Source organism: Osmerus mordax, chromosome 25, assembly GCF_038355195.1.
Source record: "Osmerus mordax isolate fOsmMor3 chromosome 25, fOsmMor3.pri, whole genome shotgun sequence".
NCBI classification, from domain to species: domain Eukaryota; kingdom Metazoa; phylum Chordata; class Actinopteri; order Osmeriformes; family Osmeridae; genus Osmerus; species Osmerus mordax.
Window position 1 is genome coordinate 4,036,591 of NC_090074.1, and position 22,710 is coordinate 4,059,300.

The 22,710-nt window shown below is 45.2% G+C and overlaps 5 protein-coding genes across 8 annotated transcripts; 3 read left to right on the top strand and 2 right to left on the bottom strand.

Annotated features, from left to right (window-relative positions):
• The first annotated feature begins 177 nt into the window (after positions 1–177).
• On the top strand, positions 178–7,372 carry nlrc3l1 (NLR family, CARD domain containing 3-like 1). Of its 4 annotated transcripts, XR_010874806.1 has the most exons (8): positions 178–400; positions 739–961; positions 1,071–1,178; positions 1,345–1,422; positions 2,529–2,640; positions 3,446–3,686; positions 4,085–5,794; positions 7,099–7,372. XR_010874806.1 is itself a non-coding variant. In XM_067228907.1 (7 exons), the coding sequence occupies exons 2-7, from the start codon at positions 807–809 to the stop codon at positions 5,707–5,709; spliced, it is 2,319 nt and encodes a 772-aa protein (XP_067085008.1). In that variant the 5' UTR covers positions 178–400; positions 739–806; the 3' UTR covers positions 5,710–6,117. The 4 variants fall into 4 exon arrangements, 3 of the variants coding, with proteins under 3 accessions (XP_067085008.1, XP_067085010.1, XP_067085011.1); XM_067228907.1 differs by lacking the exon at positions 7,099–7,372 and having other exon boundaries at positions 4,085–6,117; XM_067228909.1 differs by lacking the exon at positions 7,099–7,372 and having other exon boundaries at positions 178–347; positions 4,085–6,117.
• LOC136933496 (interleukin-18-binding protein-like) lies at positions 6,515–8,014 on the bottom strand. Its single transcript, XM_067228924.1, has 6 exons — positions 7,955–8,014; positions 7,828–7,869; positions 7,662–7,727; positions 7,378–7,504; positions 7,070–7,196; positions 6,515–6,654 (listed from the first exon to the last, which is right to left on the bottom strand). The coding sequence occupies exons 1-6, from the start codon at positions 7,977–7,979 to the stop codon at positions 6,541–6,543; spliced, it is 501 nt and encodes a 166-aa protein (XP_067085025.1). The 5' UTR covers positions 7,980–8,014; the 3' UTR covers positions 6,515–6,540.
• An 890-nt stretch (positions 8,015–8,904) lies between these two features.
• Positions 8,905–12,911, bottom strand: rnf121 (ring finger protein 121). Its single transcript, XM_067229003.1, has 9 exons — positions 12,811–12,911; positions 12,025–12,062; positions 11,766–11,907; positions 11,450–11,604; positions 11,080–11,187; positions 10,868–10,988; positions 10,585–10,718; positions 10,144–10,245; positions 8,905–9,167 (listed from the first exon to the last, which is right to left on the bottom strand). Exons 1-9 carry the CDS (start codon positions 12,886–12,888, stop codon positions 9,047–9,049), a joined length of 999 nt encoding a protein of 332 aa, XP_067085104.1. The 5' UTR covers positions 12,889–12,911; the 3' UTR covers positions 8,905–9,046.
• A 421-nt stretch (positions 12,912–13,332) lies between these two features.
• xndc1 (xrcc1 N-terminal domain containing 1) lies at positions 13,333–16,046 on the top strand. Its single transcript, XM_067228630.1, has 8 exons — positions 13,333–13,377; positions 13,541–13,682; positions 13,801–13,956; positions 14,244–14,392; positions 14,614–14,699; positions 15,033–15,241; positions 15,693–15,722; positions 15,823–16,046. The coding sequence occupies exons 1-8, from the start codon at positions 13,333–13,335 to the stop codon at positions 16,044–16,046; spliced, it is 1,041 nt and encodes a 346-aa protein (XP_067084731.1).
• Positions 16,047–16,793: 747 nt separating this feature from the next.
• trpc2b (transient receptor potential cation channel subfamily C member 2b) lies at positions 16,794–22,198 on the top strand. Its single transcript, XM_067229140.1, has 13 exons — positions 16,794–16,808; positions 17,357–18,049; positions 18,125–18,325; positions 18,426–18,590; positions 18,764–18,938; positions 19,102–19,302; positions 19,421–19,583; positions 19,721–19,813; positions 19,904–20,096; positions 20,181–20,308; positions 20,424–20,496; positions 20,623–20,755; positions 20,956–22,198. Exons 1-13 carry the CDS (start codon positions 16,794–16,796, stop codon positions 21,876–21,878), a joined length of 3,156 nt encoding a protein of 1,051 aa, XP_067085241.1. The 3' UTR covers positions 21,879–22,198.
• The last annotated feature ends 512 nt before the right edge of the window (positions 22,199–22,710 follow it).

The following is a 22,710-nucleotide window of genomic DNA, read 5'->3' on the forward strand; positions in this document are numbered from 1 at the left end:
ATGCAGGATTTTACCTAGGCTACATTGACTAGAATGTCACGTTCTCAATTGTCCTTTTCTGTAAATTGCACAGATGAATTAAGCCTGTCTATGGCAAACCACACCATTGCACGTTAAAAGGTGTTACGTTTCAGATGTTTGGTGATAAGGCTGGAATTGCGGAAATCAGTAGGGAGAAGAAGGCGGTGCACCCGTACAGTAGGCTAGCTACGAAGATTCCAGCTACGCTTGCGAAACAGAACATTTTAATTTGGTAAATGTGTGATCTTCATATGTGATCGAGTCCACATTGTCTCCAAGGGTTTTAGTGTTCGGGTGATTTGATCGGGTGGTAGTGCAGTCCACTGGTAAGTTAACCAGGCACAGTTCTTGAAAGTTAGGCCAACCACGTTTTACGTAGGTGAGTAAGCATATTATTAATACAGATTACGATGTCATAACATGCCTAAGCATTGTAAAGTTGCGTAGGAAAGAAACTGACCAGGTTCAATCGTGTATTGTTTGGATTGTAACACGGTGTCCACGATCACTTTAGTTTCTTTGCGTGTTGCTACGCTTTGACAAGGAAACATAGCCTACACTTCCGGGATTGTATCGAGGACAGACAAACAGGATAGAATTGCTACTTATTATAGGCCTATTGCTAATTTGTCACGTTGCATGCGTATTTCTATGGTCATATAAAAAATAAATTAAAAAACGAATATGTGTGCGTTAATATTTGTTTGATATCAACAGGTGTGTTTAAAGATTGACATAGGCCTGATCGATAGACAAGAGGTGACTGAAACGAGGAGCAGGAAGAGATGGACCAGTCGAATTCCGAAAGTTCATTGGGAGAGGGTGCATCTGCCTGTGGAAGAAGTACACCGGATGGTGAGGATGAGCTGGAATGTTATATTCCAGAGAGAAGACCATCCCTGGATCTAGGGAATCCGACACCTATGGACACTAGTCACTGGTAATGTCCCTCCTTCTGTACTGGTAGCCGCGGTAGAGACAATGTTTTGGGAATAAAGAATGAGAAGGAATAACCGTCCCACTGTGTGTGTGTGTGTGTGCACCTGTAGGCATGACGTGGAAAGGGCCCACTCTCCAGTGCCTAGCTACACTTCAATGGAGAGTGATGGCATCCAAAAATCAGACAAGGAAGATGAAGAAGCTGAATCCTCCACAAAGTCTGGAAAAACACTTTTTTTTTTTTTTTTTTTTTTTTTTTACAACTGTAGCTTATCACCACAGCAAATCACACATACTTAAATGAGTAAATAACTTTTGTCCAAGCAAACTGTTAGCGAGGCATTTTTAGCATGGTGATTCATAGTCAATGTTGTTTGTTCACAGGGTTCAGCTGGAAAGAACTGACTCTTACTCCAGCTCCTACTCTCTGGACAGCGATGACTGTGAGAGGAGAACTAAGAAGTAAGAATAAACCACTCACAGACCAATAAAATGCAATCCATAATCATTATGTGTCATGTATCTAACTCTCCCTGTACGATCGCACACTCTTTGCATGTTAGTGTGTAAGTAAGTAAGACTTTATTTATATAACACATATCATACAAGAATTGTAGCTCAAGGTGCTTTACATAAAATCAATAAAAACAATAATACAAGTGATAAACAATTCAAACAAAAATAAAAATCCCAATAAGATCTCTGTTCAAGAGAGAAAACAACTTTAAAAGTAGGAAAACCCTTTTGAAATAAAATTACTTAAATGCTTCGGTAAAAAGGTAGGTTTTAAGCTGTCTTTTAAAAATGTCTAGAGTGTTTGCTTCCCTAATATTTATGGGTAATTTGTTCCATAGTTTTGGGGCGTAATTGACAAAGGCCGAATCACCAATCTTCTTATGACTGCTTTTGGTGACCTCTAATAGGCCTGCATTTGATGATCGCAGTGTTATAGCTGGTGTGTAGTTTATAAAGGAGTTAGCAATGTAGCTAGGTCCTTGTCCGCGTAGAGCTTTGTATGTGAGGAAAAGGACCTTAAAGTCAATTACGAAGGTAACAGGGAGCCAGTGTAAAGTAGCTAGGACAGGACTAATGTGTTCTCTCCTTTTAGTTTTGGTCAATAATCTAGCTGCAGAATTTTGAATGAGCTGTAGTCTTTCAGTGGTTTTACATTTAGTCATTTAGCAGACGCTCTTATCCATTTCACTGGTCTTCTTGGGAAGACCAGTGAAAAGTGCGTTACAGTAGTCCAGCCGGCTGGATATAAAAGCATGAATTAACTTCTCTGCATCATTTTGGTTTATGAATGGTCGTACCTTTGCTATATTCCTCAGGTGAAAGAAAGCTGTTTTGGTCACTTTATTAATGTGAGAGTTGAAATTCAAATCTGAGTCCAGGATTACACCGAGACTCGTCACCTCTGGTTTAAGACAGGGGGTCAAGCCTCCAAGATTCTTAATAAGCATCTCTCTTTTGGATTTGGGGCCACATAGTGTGTGTGTGTGTGTGTGTCATTTAGTTTACAATTGCATGAGCTCGTGGTTTTGATCTCTCACCATTGTTTCCCCCAGGGATAAAAAGGCTCAACCGAAAGTAGCGTCTGAACTTCCTGAAAGACCAGAACTGATCAAAGACCCAGATGAGAAAAGACACCCTGCACTCACAGTGGACTTCACCTTTAAGGTAGAAATAACATCATTAAACTATTCCCCTGAAGTGGCTGGCATATTCTTTTTCTTTAGGGGGAATTGTCAGCATTTACGGGTCCCTATTAGATCCAGGCATCAATTTTCTTCCTGGATGTCAAGTCAGTTTATTTGTAAAGCACATTAAAAACAGCCAACGCCGACCAAAGTGCTGAGGTGGAGGTGGCTAATAATAAAATAGTGTAAAATAATTTAATATACCCACAAGCTTATTAAGTTATTTTATGGTGATTATAATATTAACAGTTTGCATGCATACATTGTGGAGAAAGAGTTTATACTGAATAGTCTATGTTATCATTTTACCCCTGGGTAAGTTGAATGAACTTTCTGTGTGAAACACACCCACACGCTTGTTTTACTTCCTTGATACCTGCGTTACCTGTTTTGAAAAAGACACACGGTGTCGTGAATCAATCATCATCATACACCTGTTGTGAACCAGTTAGATATTACTGATAACTTTCACCAGGCTGCTTAAATGAATAAATGAATACACGTCAATTCGAACATTTGTTGTGTGTCAACAAGGCATCATAATTTACATTTAGTCATTTAGCAGACGCTCTTATCCAGAGCGACTTACAGTAAGTACAGGGACATTCCCCCCGAGGCAAGTTGGGTGAAGTGCCTTGCCCAAGGACACAACGTCATTTGACGCGGCCAGGAATCGAACCAACAACCTTCTGATTAATAGCCCGATTCCCTAACCGCTCAACCATCTGACCCCCCCCCCCCCCCCCCCCCCATAATTCCATCCTGAATCCTCCTTTTGATCCCAGGCCATCAGAAAGACTTTGGAGAAGATGGAGGAACATCAGCTGTGGCACTTTAAGGACACTCTGTGGAGGCGCTACCCAGAGTCCTTCAGTAGTCCTCCCCGGACCATGGACATGGTGGACCTGGTGGACAGACTGCTGGAGTGTTACGACCTGGAGGTGGCGCTGCAGCTCACAAAGGCTCTGCTCAAGGACAGGGGGCTCACCAAGCTGGTCACGTACATCGAAGACCTCATCTTGAAAAGTATGTATGCTAAAACCTCAGCTTGAAAAGTATGTATGCTAAAACCTCATCTTGAAAAGTATGTATGCTTAAACCTCATCTTGAAAAGTATGTATGCTAAAACCTCATCTTGAAAAGTATGTATGCTAAAACCTGAGCTTGAAAAGTATGTATGCTAAAACCATATCTTGATCCATTTGGTTTGGTTCTACCGCTATGCATGATTCAAATGGGTGGTGGACGGATGTTCTCTCTTTTGAATGTACTGTATTGCTCTGCAGACAGGGATCATATACATGAGAGATTACTCTTCCATACATCTGTAACATCAAATAACTTTCATTAGTATGACTCAAAACGAGTCCTTTATTGGTCTTTATTGGCCTTTCTCACCATGATTTCCACCACTTTTGTTGCAGATGAAGTACGTTATGAACTGAAACAAGCTCTGAAGACAAAGTATAACAGTGCATATGAGGGTCTGGCCAACCAAGGAGAACAGAAAGTCTTCGACAGCATTTTCACAGAGCTCTACATAACAGATGGTGGCAACTATGGGCCAAATATTGAGCACGAGGTGAGGACCATTGAGAGGCTCGACACCAAACGCAAGCCAGAAAAGCGGATCACATGGAAGGACATCTTGAAACAGGAGGTGATTGAAAAGGACTACATCAAGTCCGTGGTCAGCAACGGGGTGGCGGGGAGCGGGAAGTCGATGGCGGTCCAGAAGTTCATCCTGGAATGGGCCGAGGGGAGGTCACACGAACACGTGTATTTCCTGTTCCCTCTGCCCTTCAGAGAGCTCAACAAGTTCAAAGGCGCCAAGTTGGGACTCCTCGAAATAGTCCACACGATCTTCCCCGAGACCATGAGGCTGAAGAGCCTCGAATGCGACGAGGGCAAGGTGATGTTCATCTGTGACGGCCTGGAAGAGTACTACAGGAACCTAGACTGCCACCGCATCGGGAGCTTCCACGACAGCAGCGACAGCAGGGACTCCCACGTGGTGGTGGCCAACCTCATCAAGGGCAACATGGTCAGCAACAGCATCCTCTGGGTCACCTCTCGGCCCCGGTGCTCCACCTACCTGCCCGCCGAGAGCGTCCACCAACTGATGGACATTCGCGGCTTCACGGACGAACAGAAGGAACACTACTTCCGTAGCCGGTTCCCCGATCCGACGCTGGCGGACAGGGTGATGGCCCATCTGACCTCCTGCAAGACTATCTACATCATGTGTCATCTCCCCACCTTCTGCTGGGTGGTGTGCAGCCAGTTCCAGCGCACCATCAGGGAACAGGGGCCGCAGGCGGAGCTGCCCAAGGGCATCACCCAGATGTACACGCAGCTGCTGCTGGTGCTCCTGCGCGTCCGAGACACCAAGGTGGCGTCCAAAAGCGAAGAGGCTTTCGACGCGACCGACTTCCTCCTGAGACTGGGGAAGATGGCCTTGGCCATGCTGGAGAAGGGCAAGACCACCATCTCCAAGGAGCTTTGGAAAGAGAGCGGGCTCAAGAAGAGCGACACGGTCACAAGCAGCGGCCTGTGCACGGAGTTCATGATCGAGCAGTTCATCATGTACCAGGAGAGGGTCCAGACCTTCATCCACCCGACTTTTCAGGAGTACATGGCTGCCCTCTACGCCTTCGTCTCCTTCAAGAACCTGGGGAAGAACGTCCTTGAGCCGGCCCTGCGGAGCAAGTTGACGCGCATGTTCAAGGAGCCCAACCTGATCGAGCTGTACCGGTGTGCCGTGGAGCGGACTTTGCAGTGCCAGGACGGAACCATGGACGTGTTCCTGCGCTTCCTCCTGGGGATGGCCCTGGAGTCCAATCAGGAGCTGCTGCAGTGCTTCCTGACCAATAAACACAGGAGCTCCTCTGTCGTCAGGGAGACCAGCGCCCTACTCAGGAAGAAGATCAAAGAGAATCACCACCCTGACAGGAATGCCAACCTGCAACTCTGTCTGGAGGAGTTGGGCACGGCCGCGGTTAGCCGGTCGAACTCTGTGAGTGAGCAGAGTCGTTTGACAGAACACTGACTTGCGCAACCTTTCTGCATATTGGAAGCGAAAGCTGTGCGCGTTCTGGGTCAAAATCGGTAAGATGAAAACGTCCAACCAAGAGGTGGGTGTTACTCCACACATTAGCCACAAGGTGGCAGCAGGATTGCAGATTTGAACTATATAAAGTGAGCTTATTCAGCCATTCGCTGGTTTTAGGATGTGGATAACTGCTTCACATGTCTTTATTGAAAGGGACACAGAATGTTGGTATTAATAAGGAGATTTACTTTTAAGAGTTTGTGTTATTGTTATGAAAATCAGTGCCTCTGGTTCGTTACTGGAACCCTCTAAAATAAAAATTTATTGAGGAACTGTTTCACCCAAAGAGCAGGGTTTCTTTGACATTACATTTTTTGTTCGGACTGGGTTTTAATTAGATGTTAAATTAAATTAAATAATTAATTAAATGAAGTCAACTGGAATGTGACATACGATAACTCTTTTATAAGATTTTATTGTTTAAAAATATAAATTTCTACATTTGATTCCACTGCAAATATCAAAATAGCAATACAAATATCAGACATACAGTTGTTAAATGGGGATCATTGTATATACTGAAAACAGGTTCAACCATCTTTGCAAGTATTTATTTTGAATCCATAACCTTTTTTATGATTTAACTTCACCAAGGGTACTCACAATTTTCTAACTAAATCACACATTTGTAATATTTTTTTTGGGGGGGGGTGAATGAAAGGGCACACATTTTACAGTAAAGTCATAATAAATAGCAAAAAAGTTAATGCCCTTTATCAGAAGTAACAACTGAATCAAAATGACCCATGCTGTACATCCAAGTGTTAATCAGAATAATTTTGTTTGATACAATTCACTTTTCAGATACTTGACAGGATTTTTCTTCTGTTTTCTATAATTTCTTTGCCTTGGTGATCTTGTCCTCTGTGATGGTCTTTGCCTCTGAGAAGGACAGAAAGAAACTTTGTTATCACCACGTGTGAACACAGTATGTTCACAAGTGGGAGTCAGGTGGCTGAGTGGTGAGGGAATCGGGCTAGTAATCCGAAGGTTGCCAGTTCGATTCCCGGTCATGCCAACTAACGCTGTGTCCTTGGGCAAGACACTTCACCCTACTTGCCTCGGGGGAATGTCCCTGTACTTACTGTAAGTCGCTCTGGATAAGAGCGTCTGCTAAATGACTAAATGTAATGTTCATTTAGCAGAAGCTTTGTATCTAGAGTGTCATACGGGGATTCAGACCTCCAACCTGTTGATCTGCAGTTAAATACTCTACGACTGGGGTGTACTCACACCTCATTAAGAGTTCGGTGCGGGGGTATTTTCAGTTAAAAGTACCATGTAGTTGGTCACTTACTAGTTTGAAATTCTTCTGGTCCCTCCCAGCTGGACTAATTGCTACGCAGGTGATGTTGGACCTGAAGTCCTCTGGAAGCAGTGTGGTGAACTTCAGACTGCTCTGAAGAACCTCACATTCCCCTGACCTGAAATCAGAAGACTCAAACTTATACTTGCCCACAGAGTAGATATGCATCAACAATGTCCTATCATCAGGGCTACTTTATTGCCTTAATGTGAGAGATAATCATGATTTGGTCATTTTCTTTTGTATTTTCTTATTGATTTGATTATTAAATAAAGTCATGAAATATAAAACATACTTACTCCTCTGTCTCAGTAATTCTGCCATTGACGACATCTTGATTAAGGAAGGTGCCATTGACCAGCCAGTAGATCACGCTGAAGTCATTAAACTTTGAATTTGTCATACAGTTTAGACGCAACGGCATACCTGAGAATTAGAGTACACATTTAATACCACCACTACACAGTATATATCTGGGATCTTTTTTTTGTAGCTGATACAAGTTCAAACAGGCAACTTAGTCTGTTCTACAAAATGTACAGTTCAGTGTTCGATAAAATTAAGTATAAAAAAAAGACATTACCTTTTCGGGCATAGATTAAATTATTTTTTGGTCCAAGGATTTTGGGAGGCCCTTCCTGAGACAAATCTGTAATATAAAAGGTTTTGTTTTTTTATAGTCATGAATCCATTTTGTCAATAGAAAGCCACAGGCACGCACGCACACACACACACGCACACACACACACCTGTAGATGCTTTACACAGCTGGAAGCAGAGAGATCCAAAAACTGCAATAAACACAGAACACACTCTAAACACACCATTTATACTGATGTAGATGTCAGTGACATTTGAGCAAATTAGAGCCATTACCTGTAAGGGTCTGTGTCAACTGCATGTTGATTCCTTTTCCAACAAGTTGTTAGATGTTCCTGCTGCTTCTGACACTAGCTCTAAATGTTCGATATATATACACACACACGACACGTGTCCAGACACACGCTACTTCCTTATTACTAGATAAACAGTGAGAAGTACATAGAAACACTTTTGACCTTAAACACACCCACATTAAGGGAAACCCCACTCATTTTAGATCATTCCTGATCTATCTGCCTGGTTCTGGGCATGCGTCTATTAGTGAACCAATTAAAAAAAAGAAAATGGTTTCACAAAAGCTAAACTACAAGGCCTCACAGATCACAATGGATTGTGTAGTATACTGTAAACTAAACACATATTCCCCATGTGTCACATCAGGTCTAAAATGATTTTTAAAAAAAATTCACTTGGTCATGACTGTGGCTTTTATTATAAACAGTCAAGAAAACAAAACATAGCAATGAACAGACAAAACCAACGGTGAAATGTTATCTGCCTTTCAGCCTACTACAGTACCTGGAGAACCACCCATGGAGAGCAGGGAGGAGGGGGGCTGAGGACCCCCTGGGGGGGGGGGGAGAGACAGGCACCACAACCCCTCAACCCACCAGCCACTGCACACCAGGAGACCCCTACCACATGGTTGTAAGATTTAACACAACAAAAAAAAACTAGTTTGACTGGCCCTCGATAGTGGTCCAAGCCCTTACCTGGGCCATTTACCCCTTGTACCCAATATAACACTTTAAGACAAGAGTCTGAGACAAGCAACGCAATCAACCGCTTTACTAGGCCATTTCATTAACAATGCAAATGCTTTAGTTATGATTTGTGATGAGAAAACAGAGGAAAGTAAAGAAAACATTAAATTTGACATACAAACCCATATCACTAGTAAAATTCAAATTAATCTTAAATACCAATACAATGTGCCTATAAATATATACAAAAAGTACACGTTTAGACACTGTTTATACAGGTTAATTAGTCCATTGTGGGGGCGGGGGGGGTCCCCCTGTTTTCCAGGCTGGTGCAGTCTCTTCATCAGGGGGCTTGTGTGTCCTTGACCTTCACAGCACCAGGTCACTCCAAGCCCAAAATGTAGTTGATGCCTTGCACAAGTCCAATGATGACCGGTTGCCATGCGACAAGGTAGCGTAGCCAGTCCAGAAGTTGACCATACATGACATGTGGCCTCTCCCAGCTATGACCGGATTAAGGAGGCGATAACCATTAGTCATCAAAACTAACTCCTCTATACTCACTTGCTATGAACAAGGACTCACACTACAGAGCGAATTAATTTTTTAATTTGTCCTTTTTTCTATTCTAATCAACGGCCTATTGACTAAAATCAGCATGGGAGATATTCTTTAAATCAATAATTTGCGTGTTCATGTGTCGAGGTAGGATTCCAAGAGGTATGCTTAGGAAAATGTTTGGTCATTGTGGTTGGAACTGACGGGAAGTAATTTATAATCTCAAAAAGGAACAGGAACTTTGCTGACCAATAATCATTCTACATGAGTAAATTATCTACAATATTTACAGGCTCAACCTCAAGTTTAACGTGTGTCAGAGGCATTGTGTGTCAGGGTACTTCCTACACGTGACATACATGTGAAATGTAGAAGGTTCCAGTCTACTCTGGACAGAACGTCCAAACGTCACTTTGCCTCTGTGAGGCGTTTCCCAATAATGACTAACAAAGAAAGGGCATAGGGATTCAATAAGAGACTGACTAAAATAGAAAGAGACAGAAAACCTACGTTTTTGGGAAGCATACCAACGGCATTTCAAAAACCAATGTAAAATCGAGACTAGAGGAACAATTTCTGATAATTTAGGCTGAAAGTGACATATGCTTGTTTCAGGGGGATGTGAGCCCAACAGCACTACTTGTACTCGCTGTAAATTATATTATTGTTGCTTGCTTTCCTACAAGTACACTCTTGCACTTTTTGAGGTTCATGTTGTTTAACTCTTATGTCTCTTCCTACTGGCACTTATTTGCTTTTCACAATGTATGCTTCATGTTTTGGCTACCCGCAATGTTCGGGGCTATCTCGTTGTTTATGATCGTTGACCTATGCTCTTTTGTAAAGCTCTCTCTTGGAAGTCGCTTTGGATAAAAGCGTCTGCTAAATGAATAAATGTAAATGTAACAAAGGAAAGGATACGGGTTGCTGAACATCCTCTTGAGGTCCACCTTCTCCTTGCAGTACGGACAGGTCTGCTTCTTTCCGACGATGCACCATCCTCGTATGCAGAACTCATGAAATCTGAGGGGCAGGGGATTAAGGCACAAAACTAAAAGGGAGCCAGTGGTGGACAACTTACATTGTCTGACCCCAAAAAATATGTCTCATTATAATGACAACATATGCAACACAATTCCATTCTGTCGTCACCACATACAAAAATGAGCCATGATTCAGAGTTCAACAAGGTCATCGCCATGAAACATTCACTGCGTCACATCAGTCATGACGTTTTTGTTGTCGTTATTTTCTTAAATAGAAACAGGAAGTTATGTGAATAGCACCGCAAGTCACCATGGTAACAATCAAAAACTTCTTTTGGGCTTAGATCCTGTGCATTTTTTCTCCATAAAAGGATACACATGGTTGCAAGATAGTCTGTAGGTGTTCTCGATAATTCCCTCTTCGCTAACATCGACAAGGATGGGCTGGCCACACACAGCACAGATGCTGTCTGAGAGATGTTTGGTGGGCATGCCGGACGCACTGTAGTACTGAAAGGGACAAAAATGACCACTTACTTGGCGATTAAACACGATTCTGATTCTGACAAAAACAAACCACATGGTTAAACTTGGCAGCACTCTTGCCATGAGAAAGCAGTAGTGGAAATGTTGAAGTGACAACATGTTCTTATACTCACTCCGACTGTGGAGGCCATGAAGTCTGCACACATTTCTGCAAAGTCTCTTCCCAGCACCCCGTAGTACAGACCGTAGAACAGTAAAGAAACACCGAAGTCCATGGCATCTTCCGGCTTTATTCTGGGGGGGGGGGAACAAAAACATATCAGCATTAATCAGTCAAAAGCTCTCAAACAATAACTTCAACAAGCTAAAATGTATTAGGACTTACCTAAATATCAAGTTGAGACCAAAGAGTGTAAACATGACCACGGTGTAGCCAACTATCCCAGTGGCATAGCTGATCTTGTACAGGAGGAGGAACCACTTGTAGACAAGCCTGTGAGCATGACGACAAGAGCATAGACGTTTCAGCTTCAAAAGGTATTGTCAGGGTGCAAGCCTCCACAATGCAGACTGGGCAAGTGACGTTTGTGTGCAACTACTGTGGTCGGGGAGCTGAAAAGTGTGTTTGTGCAGCAACGGAGAAGGTTTTGTGCCGAGTATTAGTACTCTTGTTTAAAATAAATCATGTTTAACAACAGGAGGACCAAGACCCGTGAATGCCCAAGAATGGGGAACTGATCCGTCTCCCACTGTACCTTGGAGTGGTGCAGTCCAGCGGCTTGCGCGTGGCCCGGAAGGAAACGAAAGCTGTGACCACGGAGAAGACAAACCACGTTACCAGGAACCTCCACCAATGAAGTTTGGTGGTGAAGTAGAGAGGGACCACCCACATCTGGAACAGGGTCACCAGCTACGAAAGCAAACATGAGAAGACGCGTCTAAAGTTGTGACTTGGGACAACATCCGAGTAAGGAAGACCGCACTGTCGGTTGGGTATCATTTTGTATCTGTGTGTTACAGGTGAAGGCATGGTGCTTAACATGCAGTGTGCTGAGGGGTTATCATTCTTACGTTGTAGGACTTGGGGTGCCTCTGTTTCCATTGGACAAGGACCAGCTGGGCGACAACCAGGGTGACAATCAGAATCAGCACCATCTCTGCATGCATGGCCTCGTGCCCCTTGTGTTTGGCATGCATCCTGGCATGCTCCACCCTAAGGACACAAACATGAGATGGTTAGCACGTCTCGGAGAACGACTTAAGCTCATACTTATGCCACTCGATTATAGAGTTACTGTTTCATTCCAAATGAATGAACTGTGTAACTAACCTCCACTTCTCCTCTGGTGAAAGCTGGGACAAGTCAATCTGTCATGGAGAAAATAAACAATAAGTATTACTTAGGGTGCCAACATCCGAGTTTGTATTCATGAGAAAAGGAACCATGAAAAGCAAGCAATTTTGTTTCTGGAATACTCTAGCGTGTTAGTGATTGGAAACTGCCGGAGACATTTGCCCTTTGGATCATAACGAAGAATTAGGAAATAGTAATGTGGCCTTTGACTCTCCTGCCAAATCACGTCAGATATGGCATAGTACCTAAATCTATTTCCGCATAATAGTCCATGTTAAAAGTTACCCATCTGACGTGAAATGACGTAAACAAGAAAAACGTTAAGTAGGTGACCAGTTTAATGAGCTAAATACACCTGTTTGGTATATTATGCTTGCATGCTGGCTACAACGGATTGATTGCAATATAGCTAGATGGCAAGCTAGAAGCTGCATGACAGCATTTTAGTGTTTGTCGACAACAACGGCAACACAGTTCTTTCAGGCATAGTGCCATTCAAACTGCACTCCATAACCAAAATCTACTCCCAGTCCAGAAATGCGAATGACAAATCAATGGTGGCAAGCTTAGTAGCTAAGCTACCCCCTTCCGCCTGTGATGGTGATGACATGTACTAGTTAGCTGTCTATAGCCTAGCTTAGCTAGCTAGCTAGCCAGCAAGAAAGGGGTATTTAATTCGTGCTTGCAGCATCGTGGACGCATCCCCTTTTTTACAACTACCATCTTTTAGGGCGTCAACATTTGGGACTGTGACATCCTAACCTGATTTGGTTCATCGTGATGTCCCAGTCCATGATCGTGTTCTACACCATCAACCTCCACCTCAAACACTCCGGCCATCTTCGGGGAGTAGGGAGTGCTTATTCCGGGTTGAGGATGTGTGTTCCAATCAAAACGCTGCAAGAGAGTTCTTGTTCCTAATGTCAACATGTAGTAAATGGTACACTCGTTTTGGTGTCCGGTAATAGCCGTTTGTTTCTCCAGTGGACACAAATGAGTGTTTATTTCTCCACCACAACATTGGCCGAATGATGCTCGTGTCTTAAACCAAATAGCGAACCTCGAACGTACGGCACCATTGCACTTAATTTATTATCATACGTAATACATACATATTTAAATGTAGCCGGCAACTGAGCGTAGAGTCACACTACACATATCGAGTGTACCTATAGATTAACATGCGATTTGTGTCGGCCTTGGCGGGTAAAATCAAACACAACTAGGAAGTAGGCATGTTGTTTGAGGGGGTACGGGTAGTTTGATCTATATAACTATCAAGACATGGCTCCGGTAAAAATAAAACACGTCGTTTCTTTCACTTCACAGGTAATTTGAGATTAACGTGTTATTATAACGGTGCATCTAATCTAAACCGTTCTCATTGCACAGCCTGTAAATGACATGTCTGGGAGTTTTGAAGGGTCTATTAGTATAATCTAGCTGTCTAGATTAGAAGTTTCAGACTATTGCTATTTTCCTTTCATTGCAGGACCCCAAAAGTACAGTTGGCAACCTGTTTGGTGAGGATGCAGGCACCCGATCTTGGCTTTGTAACCCGCAAGACCACAGTGGGGTCCTTAAAGCAGAGTTGCAATTGGAGCATATCACTTGCATTAGATATATCGATGTGGGTGAGTCTTTAGATAATAATGTGCTTTTTGCAGTTTTACGAAATCTAGAATGAACATCAATGATGTTGAATATAAAAAAACGTTATTGCGCTACTGCAACTGCTTTGCCTCTCTCAAGGGAACTGTGGATCCGCGTTCATCCAGATTGATGTAGGGCGCTCGTCTTGGTCGCAGGACCACCCATACACCACCCTTTTACCAACCACAACCTTAATGAGCCCTGCGGAATCACGGCAGGGCAGCGTCAGGACGGGAGTGCGAATGTTCAAGAAAGGTGCGAATTAGATACTCAGTCTACATGTCTCTTTTATTAGCCTATACCTCATGCATGAGATATTGTCACATACAATTGGTTCAAAGCAATGGCTAGCATCTAAGCCGTAATCATAATACATATTGGGGGGGACATATCCCCCCCAATATGAAATTATAATTTAAAAAATTAATTAGTCCCCCCCAATGTTGACTTTATGGCTATGGCCTTGGCTAGCATTCTCTCTCAAGAGTGCCCTGTACTTAGATACACAGTGTGTGTACACAAACATATCTGTCCTCTCTCAGGTGACTTCTTGTCAGAGAGTGCCGAGGACAGCTGGGACCGAGTGCGAGTCACCTGCTCTCAGCCCTTCAACCGACGTTCCCAGTTCGGCCTGTCCTTTCTCCGTATCCGAAATGCCCAGGGGGAAAACGACTGTGTTCCCACACAGCAGGTTAGCTAAGAGAACCGAGGGGGTGGGGGGGTCGGGGGTCAAGTGGGTTTAGCATAGAGGCCAATTGCCTGGTAGTTGCAGTTGGCTGCGGCGCTTCAGTTGAATATGGTGGAAGGTAAATATTAGAATTTGGTTGTTAGACTTGAGTGTTGTAGTGGTGGATTAGCGGAGTGCTAATTTTGTATCATAGGTTGATTTTCTCAGTGTCTTTGTCAATTCAGAAAGCACTGGAAGGACACTCACCAGGTGTGGCACAGTGGCTCTCCAGCCCGGCAGTCCAGAAAACCTTCTTTCGGGAAAAGAGTCGGTAAGACATCACAGGTCCTACTACCGTTTTTTTTGAGTATCTAAACTTCGACCACCGATTTGGCCCAATGTTGGATCGATTGTATCTATATAAGGGGAGCGGAGTCAGGTGGCTGAGCGGTTAGGGAATCGGGCTAGTAATCTGAAGGTTGCCAGTTCGATTCCCGGCTGTGAAAAATGACGTTGTGTCCTTGGGCAAGGCACTTCACCCTACTTGCCTCGGGGGGAATGTCCCTGAACGTCCTGTAAGTCGCTCTGGATAAGAGCGTCTGCTAAATGACTACATAATGTAAATGTAAATATAATGTATGACCTTAGAGAGGTTTGTTTCCAGCAAGGACTTTCCGATGGCTTCTGTCGGTTTGAGTCGGACGGCACGCATGGTACTTTCAGCTGCCTCCCGCCACCCTGCACCGAAGTCTCTATCCAACGCACTCTCTAGTCCTCCAAACACACGTACCTCCCCCTCGGCCAAGGCTGACACATCTACACCTTCCACTGCAGAAGAAGATGTACTGACCAGTAATATACACCCGCACACAGGTATACATGTATTTATTTTTCACGTTGACTCTCAATCCATGCGTCAATCTGTTTTTAGTGGTCAATACGCACACGTGCTTAGTGTTTCATGAATGCTTTTCAGCTTCGAAGGCGTGTTTAATCTCAGCTCTCAGCCCAAAGGACAATAATAATCTCCGACAACCAAAGAGAAAGAAAAACTCCAACACAAGGTATAATATGATAGTCAAGAGTTCTGCAGTGGAACTTCTGTAGAATTTACTAAATTGCATAACATTTATGCGGTGAGAAACAATAGGCCCTATAGCTTGTATGCCCTCCGTGTTTCGGCTATTGTTAATACTTCTCCAATCTCTATCTAGATGTGATCAGCTAAACGAGACTCCCTGTAGTAAACAGAGAAGACCTGCGAGCAGGAGGTCTCCCTCACCGGTCTCTACAGCCATGCTCCCTGCTCACTCTCCTGCTGTAGATATAGAGACCACTTGCCCTATATGTGGAGGTATGCATTCGTTGGCGTAATGAATCCGTGTTTGATAACACGTCTGATCAGTCTTCAGTTCAATAATATATGTTATTTTCTGTCTGTCTCTCTTCCACAGAGATGTTCACGGCGGAATACCTACCTCTCCATGCCTCTTCCTGTCAGGAGACAGACGCAGTGCACCCTGGGATTGCGAGTTCTCTCCCCCTGTCCCCTGACCCTCCCTCTAGCCCGGAGGACATGTTTCCTTGCCCTCTCTGCTCCTTCCGATTCCCTGCCTCTCGCATCCAGCTGCATGCCAGCACCTGTGAAGAATTGAGCCCCTTCATTTGGCTGGACTGAGCTAATTAAAATTGGCTACATATGTCTTTTATAAATTTGTAGTTACTCTTTTGATACAAAATATATTTTGTAACGGAGACTTTAATATTTCTGTTTTCTCTTGATCGCACAAAGCTTGTTAAGAGAACCTTGTTTCTGCTCGTACATGTTTACGATTTAAATGTTGTCTATTAATAATTACACACTAAAATAGTATGTATAGTTACTGCTGTGATGTTTGAATGGGATGAACAAAACCAACGATTTATAATAAAATGTTAATTGATGTTGACTGTTACTTGTTGTTCCTTTGAGAACCTCCATCCCTCATTTCGTTCCTCCGGGAAATGGTAATGGCTGCTACCTGTTACCAGTTGTTTCTTTAGCACCACGACACAGTCTTAAAGAAGGGGGAGGCCACTGTTCGTCCTGGTGTGGGGAGGGGCACAACCCTCACTTGCGTCTAACCAGGCGTGAGACACCCTGAAACCTTCTTGTTTTTTAATTGGCCCTGTCCCATGGGGGCAAAGATGTGTTATTTGGTTTGTGAGGAGCAATTTCATGCCTTACAGTCAGTTGAGAGCACATGACTGCAGTGTTCAGTCGGTTTTGAGCACACACCAAAACCAGCTTTTCCCTCTGCTACCCTCGTCCGTCCTCAATCTTTCAAATAGTTGGACTGCCAGATAGAATGGGAGGTCATCAGATTTAAGGACAACTACTCTGTTATCTGTTATCAGTATTGGAACTTCTTGACCCCTAGAAAATATGGAAAACCTCACGGTAAGATCTTTCTGAATGTTTACTAGAGAGAAATGTCAAACATGTTACGGTAGTCCTTGAAAACATTTTGCAAAAACAAGTTTTATTTATAGCAGTAGATTTTATCATCTAATATTCCAAAGTGGCTGTACTTGTAAGTTAAAATGCTTTTATGTAAAATGCTTATTCATTGTAACAACATTGGGGTCTCTAGAGTACACTGGTTGTCTTGTCAACAAAAGGCCCAATGTTAGGACCTCTGGATAGCTTGCAGCTTCAGGTTTTTTGTCCCTTTTTAGGAAAATGGTTAAATCAGAATGAATCCTGCATGTAATTGGCATACAAAGGGTCACACAAATAGAACTTAAAAAACGACACACATTACCATGGAGGGAGGGATTCTTATCAAATCATCATTGAATTGTTATCTATATATTATATTTCTATTAGATTTCAATGCTATATTCGATCTTAAAAAAAGAGGGGGTTCGTTTGTGTCTTGGCATTGGTTTAAAAAAAACAAAGTGAGCGCATACAGTAGCTGTCGTCGTTCTTCCCTGTGGTTTTAGCCGGAGCAATGGCGCGAGATCGTCAACAAGAAAATGCGCTTTCCTCCGGCGCTCATCGCCGCCATCCATGAGGGGAACATAGCGATGGTGTCCAGTCTTCTGAAGACGGGCGACGGCATCATCCGCCAGCTGGATGACTCGGAGGACCGTCTGTGGAGAGAAGCCCTCAACCTCTCCATCCGCCTGGGGAACGAGGATGCCATGGACACCCTCCTCCAGGGCATCAAGTTCGACTTCCGCCAGATCCACGAGGCGCTGCTGGTCGCAGTGGACACCAATCAGCCGCGCGTGGTGAAGCGCCTGCTGGATCGACTGGACCAAGAGAAGGGCAACAAGATGGACGTGCGCTCCTTTTCCCTGGCCATTTTCGACCACTCCATCGACGACTCCCAGTTTGCCCCTGGGGTGACCCCTCTGACCCTGGCCTGCCAGAAGGATATGTACGAGATAGTCACCATGCTGACCCAGAAGGGCCACGTCATCCCGTGGCCCCACAAGATCTCCTGCACCTGCCTGGAGTGCCGCAACGGCCGCCAGTACGATCTCCTCAAGTTCTCCCTGTCTCGCATCAACACCTACCGCGGCATCGCCAGCCGCGCCTACCTGTCCATCACCTCCGAAGACGCCATGCTTAACGCTTTCAGCCTCAGCAAGGAGCTCCGCAAGCTCTCCAAGAAGGAGCCTGAGTTCAAGGTCAGAACCAGTCTCTCTGTTGTTTTTCTGGCCGTCCACCAGGGATGGAGGTTGACTGCGTTCCTCTCTCCTCAGCCTCAGTATCTGGGCCTGGAGGAACTCTGCCAGGAGTTTGCGGTGGAGCTGCTGGGAATGTGCCGGAATCAAAGCGAGGTCACCACCATCCTGAACAGCTGCGGAGACGAGAGCCAGGACGCTCTGGACCAGCAGGCTTTCGAGGAAGGGATCCCCAACCTGTCGCGCCTCCGGCACGCTGTCAACTTCAACCAGAAACAGGTGCTGTCTCCTTTTAATGTGTCTTCGAGTGCCACGGTTAGAAAACGATGACCCCCCCCCCCCCCTCTCTCTCTCTTTTACTCACTCTCTGTGTGTGTAGTTTGTGGCCCACCCGATTTGCCAACAGGTGTTGTCGTCAATCTGGTGTGGAAACCTGTCAGGGTGGAGAGGCAGCAGAACAGCCTGGAAGCTGCTGGTGTCTGTGGGGATCTTCATCACCATGCCCTTCCTCTCCCTCCTCTATTGGCTCGCACCCAAGTCAAAGGTCACGTCGTCTAAAAGACCATTCCACACCATTTCCTGTTTCACTGCCGTGTCTCCCTTTACCTTTGACATTTTATTAATTTAATTAATCAAACACCTGTGTCCCGTGAGATCCCAGGTGAGATTCCCCAGTTTCTAAACACAGTTTCCGTCTCACACGGTTATGTCTCCCAGGTGGGCAAGACTCTAAGGATTCCGGTGATCAAGTTCCTGCTTCACTCGGCCTCCTACATGTGGTTCCTTATCACCTTGCTCGGGGAGTCTATCATGATGGAGATGTCTCGCGAAACCTTCGCCTCGCGCGAGCAGAATATGTTGCATACCTCCTTCCACATGGTATGGGTTGTCGGTGGGTCTGCTTTCACTTGAGTGTTCGCGATTTAAAGTCGCATTTAAAGTAAACTTGTCTTTAAAAATGTCCAGATATATATGTACGTACAGTTTTTTAAACTTTAAATCCGGTTGAAAACCCCCCCCCACAAATACACTTTCACCTCCACTGTCTCCTATAGGCTTTTTCTGGTATGAATGTAAAGAAGTGTGGATTGAAGGCCTACGTAGCTATTTCCTGGACTGGTGGAACTGCCTGGACATGATGGTGCTCAGCATGTACCTAGCCTCTTTCGCCCTGCGCGTCGTGGTCATGCTTAAGGGCCACCTAGTGTGCCAGGCACCAGATGCTACAGAGGAGTGTGTCTACTTTACCCAGACGAGTAAGAGCCGTCATATAACCAGAGCTTTGTGGTAGATGTTTCTTAAATGCAAATTGATGTCCGCGTCAGTCGCTAATCGTGCTAAAACAGCCCACGTTTTTTCACCGCCGTCCCGCAGTGCGTGACAGCTGGCGCCAGGAAGACCCTCAGCTCATCGCTGAGGTGCTGTTTGCCGTGACCAGCATGCTTAGCTTCACCCGCCTGGCATACATTCTGCCGGCCCAAGAGTCCTTGGGAACCATGCAGATCTCCATAGGGAAGATGATCGATGATATGATGAGGTCAGAGACACGCATGCACACAAGGACTAGTCTGTGGTTCTCTGGTGTGGTTCTCTACCCTCATATGTCGAGGGGAACCAAAGCAGTGCATTCTTGCTCATTAACAAGTAAAAAGAATGATTGTTCTCTCCCCCAAGGTTCATGTTCATATTGATGATCATCGGAACAGCCTTTCTCTGCGGGATCAATAACATCTACGTCCCTTATGTAATTTCCCCTCATCTGGGAAGGTCAGAACATCGATGCATTTCCTGTTTCAGCAAAAACATCCCCTGTCACCCATTCTAGCACTCCTGAACTCAGGCAACTCTACTCTCCAGGTTTAACGAGACCTTCCACTTCCTGTTCTGGACCATGTTCGGGGTGGCCAACCAGGAATACGTGGACATGCCAGATTACGTGTTGGCGGAGTTCGTAGGCAGGGTCCTCTATGGCATCTTCACCCTCATCATTGTGATCGTCTTGCTCAACATGCTCATCGCCATGATCACCAACTCCTTCCAGAAGATCGAGGTGAGACCCCCAGGGGCCAGGCTCCCGGTGCAAACTCCAGGGGTCCCACAGTAGGACTCACTGCTGGCTGTTTTTTCCTCCCAGGATGACGCGGACGTGGAGTGGAAGTTTGCCAGGTCCAAGCTGTACCTCAGTTACTTCCGGGAAGGCCTCACCATGCCAGTCCCCTTCAACATCATCCCTTCCCCTAAAGCATTCTTTTACCTCATACGGTAGGTTTTATTGTCACATAAACGGCCTAGAAACGTCGTGTAGAAAGCAGGACAGGGCGGCCGTGGACAGTCAGTTTAACCTTACACTTCCTGTTATTCTGTGTTCTCACTCAAGGGGCATTTTCAGGCGAATTTGCTGCTGCTGTACCATGAACTCAGCAAAGGAATATCCCCCTATCATGTCTCTAGTAAGTGTCCTTTTCATTGCTTCCAAAGCAAAATGCCAAACTGCTGCTCTACAATTTACTTCTGGTACATAGCAGCACCTGGCCCAGTTTATGTGAGAAGGAGAATGACTGTATCCCTGTTTTCAGTCCGATGGGAAGAGTATGGGTGGGGAACCTCCAGAGGAGAACAAGATCCCTTACCGGCAGCAGGTGATCAGGGCTTTGGTGCAACGCTACATCGAGTCAGCTCGTCGTGAGTTTGAGGAGACCAAGCGGAAAGGTATGATGCCCGTAAAACAAACTCGACCCCTCCCACTAAACCCACAGAGCCTGAGGTCTGTTTTGGTTAAAGGTCATCCGAGAGGAAGTTGACCTTTTAAAAACTGCCCTCGTGCTACAATTTCCTCCTGAATCTATTTACATGGCAAATCAATATAATTCTGCAGTGTCATTGTGATGTGTGATATCCCTCTTCCTCAGACGTGGGTAACAGGATCACAGAGCTTAACAAAGTGGTGGGCAGGCTGCACGGCGAGATGAAGCACATCCAGAAGGTCCTGGTGGACTCGGGAGCGTCGGTGGGGGTCGCCTCGGAGAACGAGGGCTCCTCCATCCTGGGAAAATACATCTTGGGGGCCAAGAACAACTTCAGGGGCTTCAACGACCAACCGGTGGAGAAGCACCTAGCTCTGAACGTGACGATGCCCGGCAAGAAAGGGTTGGAGGAGAAGGGTGCGGGAGCGGGAGAACAGGAGGTGCAGAATGTAGACATAGAGGTTGAACGGGAAACGGATCGAGGAACCAAGCGGGAGGGGGACGTAGACGTCGTGGGAATGGAGGAAGGGAGAGCTAGCGGCGGGGCGGCAGGGTGGAGCGTCGGCGACGTGAGCGTGGAGAGTGAGGAGAGCACGCAGCGGGACTTAGATGAGGAGAGGATGACAGAAAAGAAAAAGGCCAGCGAGAATACGGACGTCTTTCGGGGTGAGGTTGGGGAGTGGCAAGAGGAAGAGGAAGGGGAAAGCATAGAGGACACAGTGGCTGCTAAGGTTGTAGGAACAGTTCAAGGGGGTGGCACGGGAAGCCAGCCAGGAAGAAGTATCGACGATGGGAATGGGAAGATGTCGGATGGTAAAGAGCTAGAGAGCACGTTCAAAGTGGTCGAACTGAAAGAAAGGCGAGTGGGACGAATCAGTATGGAGGAGAGGTGGTTGAACGGTCAGAAAGTGGAGGATGATACAAGCGGGAGGGCAGAGGTCGTGGAGAACAGGAGAGCCGGGGGGAAGACCTTGGCGGAGAAAAAACTTACGTCCCCTACTGCTAGTAGCAGCTCACACGATACTGGCTTTGGCTCACAGGAAGGGGAGGGGTCCATTGATGGAAAACTCGAGGCCTTAGCACCATAGTTTATAGAACATGTTCAAGTCTTCATGACTTTGGTGACCATGAGGAAGTTGATTTACTATATCTGCAGCATATGTACTAGCAGTAGAGTAGGTGCAGTGTGAGGCTAGCGATAGCGTAGTGATGGTGTGATTTGTCAAATACTCATTTTGCACTGTTTACTGAGGAATGTTGTAATGATCTAATATGCTCCAAGACTAAGATAACAAGGTGGGCTTGCTTAAATAATACTTGTTTCAGACTTAACTCACAATTGGTTAATGAATAAATACATTGTCGATAATTAAAATTGAATCAATGGCAATGAAGTGGATGGAATTGGATAAGTGCACTTTAAATAAACATTTCAAACAAATAGTTGAACATGTACTGGAATTGCTTCTGTGTATCTATTCAATAGCCTGCTTGCAAAATGAATCACTGTTGACTCTCCACAGCTGGTTAAGTTATTATGCTGTTTCCATCTCATTGCCTCTAATCAGGCTGGGTAACCTTGTGTTGCTATGTGCAGGTCTCAGCTTGCAGAACACTTGCTGCTCCCTCGAGGTTGCCAGAGCAACTCATTAAATCCCCACTTGAAGCGTCACATTCCCCCCCCCCCCCCCCCCCCCCCTTGTCTCAAGAGTGCACACCTGAGTTCCTCTCCCATGTGGAAAAATAACAGGCTGGCTCAGATGTACTGTAGCACCAGGCCTGGAATAACGGTTGCCCTTCCTTTTTATTCACAGGGCTTAAAAACCCTCCTATTGGGTTCCTAGGTGGCTCACTGGGTAGAGTACTGCATAGGCTGAGGCCTTACCACAACGAACCAGGTTCGATTCCAAGCAACGTTCT

Coding starts and splice junctions, on each gene's coding strand:
- nlrc3l1 (XM_067228907.1), top strand. CDS start 807: ATGGACCAGTCGAATTCCGAAAGTTCATTGGGAGAGGGTGCATCTGCC. Junction 962..1,070: donor CCTATGGACACTAGTCACTG/GTAATGTCCCTC, acceptor GTGCACCTGTAG/GCATGACGTGGAAAGGGCCC. Junction 2,641..3,445: donor CAGTGGACTTCACCTTTAAG/GTAGAAATAACA, acceptor TTTTGATCCCAG/GCCATCAGAAAGACTTTGGA.
- LOC136933496 (XM_067228924.1), bottom strand. CDS start 7,979: ATGCAGTTGACACAGACCCTTACAG. Junction 7,870..7,954: donor GTTGACACAGACCCTTACAG/GTAATGGCTCTA, acceptor TGTTTATTGCAG/TTTTTGGATCTCTCTGCTTC. Junction 7,197..7,377: donor AGAATTACTGAGACAGAGGA/GTAAGTATGTTT, acceptor TTCTGATTTCAG/GTCAGGGGAATGTGAGGTTC.
- rnf121 (XM_067229003.1), bottom strand. CDS start 12,888: ATGGCCGGAGTGTTTGAGGTGGAGGTTGATGGTGTAGAACACGATCAT. Junction 11,908..12,024: donor TCACCAGAGGAGAAGTGGAG/GTTAGTTACACA, acceptor TTGTGTCCTTAG/GGTGGAGCATGCCAGGATGC. Junction 11,605..11,765: donor GGCACCCCAAGTCCTACAAC/GTAAGAATGATA, acceptor TTGCTTTCGTAG/CTGGTGACCCTGTTCCAGAT.
- xndc1 (XM_067228630.1), top strand. CDS start 13,333: ATGGCTCCGGTAAAAATAAAACACGTCGTTTCTTTCACTTCACAG. Junction 13,957..14,243: donor AGTGCGAATGTTCAAGAAAG/GTGCGAATTAGA, acceptor GTCCTCTCTCAG/GTGACTTCTTGTCAGAGAGT. Junction 15,242..15,692: donor TAATATACACCCGCACACAG/GTATACATGTAT, acceptor CTCCTGCTGTAG/ATATAGAGACCACTTGCCCT.
- trpc2b (XM_067229140.1), top strand. Junction 18,591..18,763: donor GGCTCGCACCCAAGTCAAAG/GTCACGTCGTCT, acceptor TATGTCTCCCAG/GTGGGCAAGACTCTAAGGAT. Junction 20,497..20,622: donor ATCCCCCTATCATGTCTCTA/GTAAGTGTCCTT, acceptor CCCTGTTTTCAG/TCCGATGGGAAGAGTATGGG.